Genomic DNA, 13030 nt, shown 5'->3' on the forward strand with positions numbered 1-13030 from the left:
ATCTTCAAATTTTGGTGGATCTGCTAGCTCTTCTTCCCATCTGACAAAGTTATGGAAGAGATGCAGAATTTGAAACATGCATCCTATTGGATATCATTAGCAAAAAGCATGTATATAAAAATGTAAAAATATATAAAAATATATATAAGCATAAAATAAAGCATTTGCTAAATGCCTTAGTTTTGATATGCAGCAAGGCTTATGGCATGAAAATAGCTTCCAGGTATGGCTTCCCCTACATCTGCTTTTTTATAATAAAGAAAGATTCATATAAATGATGTTGGCTTTTTAATTTTTTTTTGCTTAAGAGCTACACTGCAGAAGAACATTTTGAAGAATTTCTCCATGTTGAGAACCACAGGGAGCAATTCTACACCAACAGTGTTTCACTTCACTAATATATCTTTTTACCTGATATATATCTTTTTATCTGATTAAAACCATGATCTCCCCATGTTTTTTTGTTTTTGTTTTTGTTTTTTAATAAACCATTGCTTTGCATTTTAGTAAAAACCAAATACTACAAAAAGGGACCAAATAGACTGAATATAATGTAGCGTGTACACAAGCTTATTTTCCTAAGAACTGCATCAATGTAAACTTTCTTCCCTAATGAAAAAATAAGTTCAAATGAAAATGTTAACATGCTGTTCTTTGTATCATTTAGAGAAAACCTTTTCTAAAAACAATGTCTTGCATGAGCTAGTGCCAGCCACCATCTATGAGAGCACCAGCTTCTTTCCAAGACATTATTTGGCTTGTGCCACAGCAACTTTTCTGTTGCATTTTCACCTTTTCACTTCAGTCTTCCATAGCCTATGTTGAGTTTTGGGTGCTTACATTAGGTGACTAACTTCTCTGTACCACTTACATGGTTAGGGGAGAGAAAAGAGTGCTCTGAAATACCAAGAGGAGCTCTGCTGACTATGTACATTGAGAAGCTAACATAAGGAACTAAATCAAGTGCTTGAACCTGTGATAGTGCTCGGGCCGCACTGGAGTTTGGAATGGTCCTGCAGCTGGCAAGTCTTCAAACTGCTAACAAATATTGGCATTTAGCTCAATTATCTATATGCAACATAATGAAGGGCTCATCCATAAGGTCAAGTATATATCCATGCAGGTACATGCTGTTCACTGCTATAGACCACACTGAGCATTTGTTTTAGTATTCCTGAACTAGTCCATGCTCAGATAGAGGAAACAAAATTTTCTTCACAATAATGATAAAAAGGAAGAAAAAGTTTGGTTCAACGTGTTTTCCATGCAGGGCAAAAGAACAGAGGAGAGAGGACAAGGAACTGAGGAATGACTCTCTCATTTTTGTTTCTAGAGAATTTTTCTCCCCTCCAGACATAGGGGAGATTGGTAGAAACTGGGACAAAGCTGCAGATTCAGTTAAACTTCCATTAAAAGTTCTGTGATGTGTCTAACATACAGCCAGACCTTTGTGACAGGTGCGTGTGGGCTGCATCACTCAGACAAGGCTGAGTACAGCTGTCCTCAGACTGGGCACAGGAGACAGAAAGCACCACAACCAGATGAATGTGCTCTAGCAAGTAGTCAAATTGTAATCTCCCTGTCGTGACTTAGTGCAATATTTTCAGCTACCTACTTCCAGCAGGATTCTTGGTTGGAGGTATCTAACAAAACCTGCAGGATTTCCTTCGTGCTGCATGTAGGGGCCCACATCTGTTGTGATGTGTAAGTAGCAGCAAGCACTGAGCTTTTTCAAAACTTAGGAAAGTTCATCACTGCAGATGAACTTCAAAACACTGCAACAGAGATCCTTCTGGTGCCCAAGTGAGAAAAACATTTTGCCCTTACAATTTTCAAAGGTATAATGCAATCTGTTTTATGAACAGAAGTATTTTTTAATCCTTTCTGCTATTAAGGGTGTCCTTCAATTGCATCTTTGTGGAATATGGAGATGATTTGCTACAATGTCCACCTCTTGAGAGAAGATAAAGCTCCAGGGTGGAATGTGGTGGATGACCCACGTTAGCTGCCTAATCAATGTGACCTGCGACCTCAGCTGTTAGCAAACACCAGGGGAGCTTGCTATGCTGACACTAAGAAAACAACAGAGCATGGAGTGAGAGCCCCATGGCTAAACCCATCCTGCAGGGCTGGGGACTTGATACTGTTGGGGCTGATGAACTACCCTGTTGTTGCCCCGAGCTGGCCCAGAGCCAGCAGTTTTCCACATTTCTGTCAAAAATACATTATGTTTTCTGAGTAAACTTTCCAAAACAAAGGTATGTTTGACTAGAATCACTAAAGCTCCACCTGAAACTAAGAAAACAGAATAAAAATGGCTTAAGAGAAAAAAAATGGGAGGGAAGATATAATTGCAAGACGGTGCTGACTTCTGGGATCATTCAACAGGCTGAGCCTCTCTTCCACTCCCACTGGAATGCCAATTCGATAAGATTTGAACACCCAGTTACACAAAGTGCTTCTCTGGGAAACTTAGAATCCTCTATAGAGCTGTTCCATGATTTAATGCAGTTGCAGTCAGCCATGTTATTCATGCTCTTGGTAAATCTCACATGCATTTATCACCAGCAATTCAAAAGAATCTCTAATCTCTTGCTTTAACAAACCACACTGTTGCCATGGGAGTTCTTGTTAGGCCCAGCCACATTTCTTAGGAGTGATTATGAGAGCTCGTTCAAATGCTGCTAGGTGAATTGGGCCGTGTGCTGTTGGTGAACCCATCATCATGGCAGTTCACATATTGAACACGACCAGATTTACACTGCCACATTGGACATCACTCAGAATCAAAGCTACGCCTAACCCGCCTAATATGAGGACAAGATGGAATGCGAGGGTGTTTATCTTCCACCAAACTTCTTTGCCCTTTTCAAACAACACTCCTTACTTAGGAAAGAACGCGCCATCCTACAACAAACAAAATCTTCTCTTTCAGAGGGATATTTTATTTAAATTTTGAACAGTGGCCAAATTGAAATCCTTTTTTCTTCTCTTTTGTTTTTTTCTCCCTGGAGTAATGGAAAAAAACTGCTAAATCCTCTGGATATGTACTTACACAATGCAGTAATTTCGGAATTCATATTATTGGCACATGAAGTGTCAGGTGGCGAACAGTTTTCACAAGCTAGAACATTCAACTATTACTTGTCACCAAAAGTAGTGTTCTTTCCATGACTGTCCAACACACCTTGAGATGTATAGCACATACTTCTGGGAAAACTTACATGTAAATAATGTGCAATATCACTGAGCTTACAGCTACGGAGAGGTGAAAGGAGGAGCGCTGTTGAACGCTCTCACTAACTACTACAGTGCAAAATTAAACATAAAAAGGATACATCTTCATGAAAATGGAAGAATATAAGAACCTATTACATGGCTGTTCACAGAATTCCTATTCTTCATAGAATTAAGGTTATTCGGTGGATTAGCAACAAAGAAAAATGTAAAAACAAACACACAAATGAAAACCCCAATAATAACAACATTTCAGTGACAGAAATAACACTCGATAAGCTTTAATGCACATTCTGGCCCTCCTTGATGATGCATGGCAGTTTAAAGAACTAAGCTGTGCAGGAAGATGCATACAGCAGCAGTGTTTTATGCATGCAGATCATCTCACAGGTCCCCTAGAAGTGGTTAGTGACAGTCAGACATTCCTGCAGCTCACTCATTAGTGTCTGCTGTGATGGCTGATTTGTGTCTTGATGACTCCAAATTAATTCATGGTCAAAAGCTGCAGCTTTCAGGAAATGCCTTGTGAAAGTGAGTGGTTGATGCATTCTGTGCTTTGCCTATGCATAAACACGTGCAACTGAAACGTTACAGTTGCCTGCTGCTCCCAGGACCTCCTTGCTAGGATCTTAAGACATTACCATGTCTTGAGTGAATTGTTGGGCAGGTCACATTAAACACAAAACTAAAACAACACTGATATCAGATGGCTACTTCAGTTTGGAAACAAAACAGAAACAAAACAGAAACAAAACAGGAACAAAAGGAAAGATCACTTCAAATGAAGCTTCGTTGGACATGTTATTGAAAAGATGCTCAAATTAGCTGAGCTGCTTCATTTTATCTTAAATACGGACCAGGGGCAGCTGCAACGAGCTCTGAGCTTTGGCACATTCCATTATGAATGACAGTGAATTTATAATGGAATGGTATGGATGGGGTTTATAATCAGAAAAACACACTGACCTTAACACTACACAGGTGGAGCAGCATAATGACCCGCCAATTGTAAGCGCATCAATTCCTGGGGAAAAGTTCAATGAGGTTAACTCAGCATGTATCCCATAACCAACATAAGCGACATTTAAAAACATTGTTTTTCTACCCAAACTGTCTTTGCCAACATTTTATTAATTGACTTGATTCGCTGTTCGGCACTGAGTTTATCTTAACCACAGCAACAGCATACAATATTATCCTTCAATACACCAGGATGTTGTCATGCACTTCAACACCGAAATATACACGGTTAAAAAATCAGAAGAGGATTAGCTACAGTAAATTTTGCAGACAGAATCAGTCGTTATATTCATTTAACTCAATAAGCATCTGAAAGAGAGCAAGAAGCAGCAGCCTGGGTATAACAAACAACACCATCAGTGCATTTTCAGCTTCCTCGTAAAATCTGCATGTTGAGGGAGCTTAGATAGGTGGCAGTCAACTCGTATTTCTGTTTCCCGTCGATTCATTGATATTCTTGTATATCTGCAAAGGAAGTTAATTTCTATGTGACGTACTTAGCAGACACAGGATCCAACATAATTTTAGTAGTTCAAGATCAGACCACAGAACAGCAAGTGAACCTCTACTTCTCTCATTAACCTCAATTAGCACTTCAAAACCTCCCATTGTACCAAACTGTACAGCAAGAAGTGATGGAATAAGGAAACTTTAGTCTGAATCAGGGAAGCTAATCAGCAAGGACAGAAGGCTTTAGAAGCATGCAATAATACAAATTTTCAATACAAAAAAAAAATGCAAAAGTAGTCCACAATTCATCTCCAGGAGCATTTACAGTCTGTATTTTCAGTTAATTCTCTCTGCTTATCTTCTGTGACTGAGTACTCTGACATTTTACAGCTTAGTAGCTGCACTAGTAGAGAAAGCTCCTCAGCAACAAGATGGTCAAATACTCCCATTTCAGGGAACCAAAGAACCACATAGAAAAGACCTTCAAGATCACTAGCTCCAACCATCAACTTGACCTGCCAAGTCCCATCACAAACCATGTCCCTTAATGCCATGCCCACGTCTCTTAAATACCTGCAGGGATGCGAACTCCACCACTGCCCTGGGCAGCCCATCCCACCACCATACCCAGGGCAGAAACTCCCAATGTCCATTTAAACCTCCCCTGATACAAGCTGAGCATTGCCTTATCACGTATCACACGAGAAAAAAGACTAGCACTCTATCACCCCACTCTAAAATTCATTCTCACCAACTGTTTCCAATGTGTACTCAACAACAGCTGTGAAGACAGAAAAACAGTCTTACAACAACACGATCAAAACCACTAAGACTGTTAATTCAACAAAAGCATGAAAATGAACAAGACGATGAAAAGAGAAAGGAAAGGCAGGATACGTTCGAAAACATTCCGTTCAAAAGGTATTTCAAAATACCTCACAGACAAGAAATTAAACAAAGTAAAAGTGCATGTTGCATTTTCACCCCCCTTTACTCTTCAAAAGACACTAAATCACATGGACATAATCCATTTTATTTCCATACTTACAACCTACAATTTGGTCACTTCTTTAGTTTAATGAAAAAGTGTATTTACGTTGGATACAAGGGCTCCTCTGAAAGCAATGGCTTCTGTTTTTTTATATTGGCCCCTTATGTCAGAGGCGGATGCTGGTGGCACGGCAGTAGGGGGTTGAACCCTCCCATCAATACTGTTACTCATTTTGTTGCTGTGTGACAGATGGCAGCAGAGGGGCAGTCTGACAAAACAGCATCTGACACTGAAGTGTCTGCGAAACAAAGGCATATCACTGAATTCATCGACGCGGAAAAAAAATTACACCCATTGATTTTCATGGACATTTGCTGAATGTTTATGGAGACCAAAAGGAGCGAGGTAGTGGGCGGTGCATTTCAGCAGTGGTGACATCAACAGCGGATCACCTCCACTGTTGCAGATTCTTACAAGCTCATTATGAAGGCTCTTGCTCAACATTAGCAAAAATACAGAGCTAATGGTGGTGATGATGTGGAAAAAGTTATCTCAGCCAGGATAAAAACACTGGAGGAACAGATTGTGAAGAAGAGAAGAGAAGAAGAGAAGAAGAGCTGTGCTGTGTGAGCGGCAGGACTACGTGCAGCCTGAGCAACCATTCATTTCCTGGCTGAGAACAATGCAGATCTTCAACAAAGCCACTGCTGCATCCTGAGAGTAAGGAGTTTCTTCTGAGCTCTCTAAACAAGACAAGAGTAAAGTGACAAGTAGAAAGGAGAGTGCCCTAGGCAGCAGCTTTCCTAACCTATTTCTTCTGGGAACCCTGGAGAGTTCAAGCTCACTTGGTCAGCATTTACTTCCTCTCTCATCATTTCTGTTTTTATCTCACCCACCCCTTCCAACACCTTCTCCTTCATCACCCATCATTAAACATTAAGGTTTCTTGTTTGCTATCCAGCTCATACAGGCCCAGCTGTGCCTCAACACCATGCTCTCCCTCCCAGGTTTATCTCCTTTGTCTTTCCTTTTAGAGTATCTCCTTTATTCCTCCTCCACTTCTCATTTCCTTCTGCCTTGTCCCTTTCCGCACAGAAGCTGTTTCCAGCTCCTGCAGCTGATGTTTGACCCTCACCCCTGCCTCTTGAGCTGTATCAGAGCAGCTTCTGGATGCTCTGCTCATCATCCAAGCTTATTAGCATTTTCTTAATACAAACCAAGCCCTGTGTGAAGTGGTCCTTAAGCTTACATCTCCCTGTGCTACTTGGCATCTTCAAATGCCTACTCAAAACCATATTTTGGGGGGAAATGAAACTATAAACTCCTGATCATGGTGAAGTTGACATGCAACCAACTAATATCAGTATTTATTTTATATATGTGCACAACTACCTATACACAATTGTATTTCCACGGTATCCTTGTCCCTTTTATCCTCTGATTTTATTTTCAGTATATTTCTATGTTGGTTGCACTTAGCCTCTGAACTGCTTTGTGCCTTGGGGCAGCCAGTGCAGTAATTAGCACAGGCAATCTGCAAGCACAGTATGTTGTACTGGTTAACAATAATGCAGTCTGTACAGGAAAACCCATCCATGGCCAAAAAATTATTTCACCAGCAGTCAACACTTAGTTGTTAGAGTCAGGGACTGCTTGTGCTCAGCTCCCTGTGGGCTCGATACCTCTTGCACTGGGCTGATCTGGCACTGCAGACAGAAACTCAAGCACTGAAACACCACAGTCATGTTACCAGCAATATTAACAACTGTATTAACAATAACAAAAAAAAGTAGATATGCTTTCTTTTTCCCATACAGATATAGATACGCTCTTCTGTTTCTCCGTTACTTCATTTACACCAGCCCCCAGCATCAGTTCCAATATGTCATTAATTAACAGTTGCTGCTGCATGCTTTAAGCATAGTCTTTCCCTTGAAGGGATCAGAATGACAGTTAAGAGATCAGAGTGAGTTTTTCAAACTTCCTCAGGTAGATGGATATTTGAAAGGTTTTTCTATAAAGATCAAACAAGAAAAAGAAGTGGTACTTATGCTGGAAGTGTTTGTTCCTTCTGTCTCAACAAGTAAAAGCATGTAAAAAAAAAAACCTCGTAGTTTTCAATTTCACTAACCATTCTTGCTATCTGAAGCCACTAGTTTCACTCCTCTAGCTACAGCAGGAAATACATAAAATCCCTTAGAATAAATGCTCAGTCCTGTGACTGCAAGTCAAATCTTAACAAATTATCATGCATAAATTAGCTAGCTGTCTCACAAACCAGTACAAAAATCAGCCATTTTCAGTAGACCAAAAAAAAAAAAAAAAAAAAAAAAATAAGTAAAAAAATTAGGAAAAAGAATTAATACACTAATTGAGGATTTAAATTGCATGGAGAGATCGGTCTCACCTCAGTGCTGGGGAAGGTTATGGAACGGATAATCTCAGGACCCGTCATGGACCAATTAAAGGTCAACCAGGGGATCAGGCCCAGTCAGCATGGACTTATGAAAGGTAGATCCTATTTGACAAACCTTGTTTCGTCCTATGACAAGGTGCCCCGCTTAGTGGATGAAGGCACGGCTGTCGATGTGGTCTAGCTGGACTTCAGTAAAGTACCGCTGTTCCCCACAGCATCCTTGTGGGGAAGCTGGCGGCCCATGGTTTGGATGGGCGTACGCTGTGCTGGGTGAAACACTGGCTGGATGGCCGGGCCCAAAGAGTTGTGGTCAGTGGAGTTAAATCCAGTTGGCTGCCAGTCACAAGCAGTGTCCCCTGGGGCTCGGTACTGGAGCTGCTTCTATTTAACATCTTTATAAACCATCTTGATGAGGGATTGAGTGCACCCTCAGTGAGTTTGCAGCCAACACCAAGCTGGGAGGGAGTGTTGATCTGCCAGAGGGGAGAAAGGCACTGCAGAGGAACCTGGATAGACTGCATTGATGGGCCGAGGCTACTGTATGGGTTTCAGTAGGGCCAAGTGTCAGGTCCTGCCTTTTGGTCACAACAACCCCAGGCAACCCTGCAGGCTTGGGGAGGAGTGGCTGGAAAGCTGCCTGATGGAAAGGGACCTTGGTGTAGTGATGGACAGTGGGCTGAACATGAGCCAGCAGTGTGCCCAGGTGGCCAAGAAGGCCAATGGCATCCTGGCTTGGATCAGGAATGGTGAGCAGGACCAGGGAAGTCATCCTGCCCTGCACTCAGCACTGGTGAGGCCTCACCTCGAGTGCTGTGCTCAGTTTTGGGCTCCTCAGTACAGAAAGGACATGGAGGTGCTGGAGCAGGTGCAAAGAAGGGCAAAAGGGCAACAAGACTAGTGAAGGGCTTGGAGAAGATGCCCTATGAGGAGAGACTGAAGGAACTGGGGCTGTTTAGTCTGGGGAAGAGGAGGTTGAGGGGAGACCTTACTGCTCTCTTCAAATGTCTGAAAGGTGATTGCAGCAGAGCAGGGTTGGCCTCTTCTCACTGGTGACAGGACAAAGGGAAATGGCCTCAAGTTGCACCAGGGTAAGTTTAGGTTGGAAAACAGGAAAAACTTCTTTACAGAAGGGTTGTGAAGCACTGGAATAGGCTGCCCAGGGAGGTGGTTGAGTCACCATCCCTGGATGTGTTTAAAAACCGCTTGGATGTGGTGCTCAGGGACATGATTTAGGGGAGGGTTGTTAGAGTTAGGGTAGTATCTCAATTCTATGAGATAAACTTCAGTTGCCTGAAATTTGTCTCAAAATTAGTCACATCTATTGCAGAAAGCGCTCCAGCTTTCTCAAGCAAAGACAAAAGATTTGTACATATTAACGTAAAATAAAACCTCCAATTGTTCCATATCACAAAAATTAATAAGGTAACAACAACCACATGGCATATTGATGTGAGATCTTCCATCTGCTACTCTGTTAATCTACAACATTGTTCTCAATTTGCACCCGTCTTGGAAAGCATCAGATAGCTGTAACAAATAGCTGACATTACTCAAAATGCTGATACATTAAGTTGTGGTTCAGAAGCAGATTCTGAACAGAGACCATCCATGTAGCAAGGAGACACCTGTGGAACAAAGAACATGATTTCTGCCCCCAACAGAGTGAAATCTTGGAGACAGCCACCCACCAAGAGTTTGAGAGGAAGAAAAACTGAAGAGGAAACAGTATATACTGTAGTAGTAAATCATGGTCTCAGGACAAACTGAGCCCAACTGCCTGTCCAATTTTGTACAGATATTGTGATAAGAAGGAGTTTTAAAAAGAAGCAACAAAACCTGGATGATGCAGTGTTCCATTTATTTGCTGTGAAGATTTACTGAAGATGGGGCACACATTGCAGGTATGTTGGCAGTGAAGTCTGATCAACAGTGATGCTGAGCTCCTGTTGAGGAGGGGAAGATGGCAGGAATAGTGTCTACTGGTCATGAATTCCTCTGATGGTGTACATTTGCTGTGTGATATACTCTGCAGAAATGGCATCCAGCAAAGCAAAAACAGGAGGGAGACAGAGTGAGAGAATATACTGCTGACAAAATGCGCTCTCTGGCCAGGGGATCCTTCCAATTATGTTCTGAATAGATACAAAGTGAGGCTCATCTAGTCTAACAAAGGCCATTGCAACAAACAAGAGTTCCAGGAAATAAAACACTGGACCACGAATGAGCTCCAGGAAGCCTCCTCTCCTACTGAACCATTTGCAACCAGTCTAGTTCCAGCCTCATTTCCCTTCCCCAGAGGGATCCAGTTCTGAAAGCACAAAATCTATCTTGCTTTAGTGAGCTTCTAGAAAATAGGTCCCCTTGGCAACTTATTCTGCCTCCTCCAGATTTTGCCAGACTACTCACCAAACTTCTTTGCTACATATATGACACTGTGGCTATGGACAATGAAAACTAAAGCAAGTTAGCATTACTACAACAATAGGATAAGTCTAAGTTAGGGTTGATGTGTTTCTTTGTCCTCAACCTTACTTACCCTCTTCTCATGCGTGCTGAAATATGGCATATGCTCACTTGTACCTAATATTTTTGTTAGCAATGACATTTTCTTTCTCTTATTAAGGAAATTTCATGCTGATGGCAGGGGTCAGTGGTCCAACAACCAGGCACAAATACCCCTGCCTGCTGTGGGGCAGTTGCAAGAGCAGCAGCAGACTACCCCTTCCCAGAGCATTGCCACCAGGCCTCAGTGCTGGCCCTAACAGAAAACATTATGCTTGATGAGGCTGAAATGTGCACAACACCATATCTTTAGACAGATTTCTTGTCACTCCACTGGCTCCAATGTCCTATAATTAACAACTGGTTGAAGGGCCTGGCCTCAAGTCTTCAGTCTCCCTCTGACAATCATGATTTCCCCAGTGATGCGGATACTTGGCAGTACACTGAGTAAGTAGAAAAACAGTTTAACGCAGTCTGTCAGCCACTTGTGAAATGAAGTTGGATCTGAACTGCCGTCCTAGAGGATCAGTGGAATACTAACGTCAGCAGATAGAATACTTGCTAAATGCAGTTTACCACTGAGCATGCTGTAAATGTCATACAAGAGGAAACCAGCTCATCTCCCAAAGAAACAAACACGAGTAAAGAGTAAGTATTTGTATATCTTATCCTGATGCCTTTAAAACCCTGTATTTGTAAACTCAATGTTAGGGTCTATCTAGAAGCATTCTTTTGCTAGACAGTGGAGATGAGGGAAGAAAGATTTGAAAGAACAGCACAACAGCTATACAGCAAACTACTACGTTATTTTGTGCGAGTAGGACATTCAATCTATTAGACTTATAGCAGGAAAAGATTCAAGACAGAAAACTTTATTTAGTACTGCCTAAATGCCATTATTCCTCACTGACTGCAACAAGCTACTAAAGCCTAGGCCTGCAAAGCAGCATGCTTCAAGTGTAACAAATAGCTGTTGTACATCTCTGGAGCTGGCAATCTCCTCAACTTATCTGATGAATTTTGACAGAGAAACATCCAACTACCTATTACCAGCACCAGAAATATCTTCTCCCAATTGCTCAGTGCAGTGACTGCTATCTGCAAACTACAGCTCACATTTAATTGTCAAAAAAGAGGAAATAAGAACGCAAGCCCAGCAATACCAAGCTTCTGCTCTAACTGATAAATGCTACACCCTTTGGCTCATTTCTAAACCACTGTAAATCTTAATGCTGCATTCTCCTAATCACTGATGAAGGCCCAGTTCTATTATTTCAGTGGAATTAATGTGCTTCCATTTCATCCTATTTTCACTACAGATACAACAACAAGCCATAATAGCAAACTGGCACTTCCTATGCCAAAGAAATTAATTTATTACTGTATCAAATGGTTTTTTTGGATAGTTCACTGCAAAACATGGAATTTATGGTAAAGATGTGATGTTCGGGGGCAGGATACACTGAATAAAAGGATTCTAAAAGCCCCAGGCCAGGGTATGATATGCTAGGCTGTTATTTGCTTCCTTATAAACACACTGGAGAAAGTTAACACGATAGCACCTCACAGGATCATATTGAGAATCATACCATTCACTTCTTCAAAGCAATATTCACAGACCAAGTTCCAAGTTGTTAATTCAAAATTCAAAAAGGAAAAGACTGAAAAAATTCTTTCCTCCTTGGAAAAACAGAATGTCCTAAGTGAGAAGCATTACTTTTGGTCATTTTGGCTTCAACTTGCTCTGAGTAAACGTCTTGAGTAGAGACACCAGCGAGCTTCCTCTTGGGGACAAGCAGGTAACTGGTGCCAGCTCTGCAGTTATGAGGAAGCTCAGCATCTCAGCAACCTGATATTTCCTTCATAAATAAAGCGCAACGCCAACACGATTACTGAACACAATTAATCACTGATTTATGCAGCACTTCACTGCCACAGCATTTCAAGTTTGCTGTAGGTGAAAGAGATTTTTATACCAAATAAAAGTGATAAATAGGATAACGAACCAGGCAGGAAGATAAGAGAAGACACCAGCAGACAGAGTTGAAGCAGAGGAAACATTCACTGGAGGGGAAAAAAAAAAAGAGCTTATTTTCATGGAAACCTGGCCACTAGGAAAAAAAGGAACAATCCAGCAAGTCCTCCCTAGACCGTGAGCCTCCCACTCTTTACCTTGCAATATTTTCTAATGGAAAGAGCAAGATGAAGTACAATTTTTAAACAAGGGTCACTTAGACAATTCCCATCCAAACAGGGCCAGATCACGAATGTTTCACTTTCTCGAGGTATTTACTAAGGTCTTAAATACACAGATTGGACGAGAAAGTTACTTCCAATAGATTATGTCCTCTTATTTTTAATACGACTAGGAAGTAATAGTGTGAAATTTCTCTACTGCTAAAGTTGATAATAAT

The 13030-nt window shown here is 41.4% G+C and overlaps 1 protein-coding gene across 5 annotated transcripts in view; it reads right to left on the reverse strand.

The window, feature by feature from the left end:
* HECW1 (HECT, C2 and WW domain containing E3 ubiquitin protein ligase 1) overlaps positions 1-13030 on the reverse strand; it is a 232883-nt gene that overhangs the window by 168929 nt on the left and 50924 nt on the right. For 3 of the 5 annotated variants that reach the window (XM_042834238.1, XM_042834237.1, XM_042834236.1), the window contains one exon: positions 4204-4261. The exons of the other annotated variants lie outside the window; for them this stretch is intronic. In XM_042834238.1, the coding sequence (XP_042690172.1) occupies positions 4204-4230 (27 nt within the window). In that variant the 5' untranslated portion in view covers positions 4231-4261. The remainder of the gene's footprint in view (positions 1-4203; positions 4262-13030) is intronic. 5 annotated transcript variants of the gene reach the window in all.

The sequence above is a fragment of the Centrocercus urophasianus genome, unplaced genomic scaffold (genome assembly GCF_019232065.1).
Source record: "Centrocercus urophasianus isolate 14NV4802_14NV808 unplaced genomic scaffold, USGS_Curo_1.0 seq_44, whole genome shotgun sequence".
In the NCBI taxonomy this organism is placed as follows: domain Eukaryota; kingdom Metazoa; phylum Chordata; class Aves; order Galliformes; family Phasianidae; genus Centrocercus; species Centrocercus urophasianus.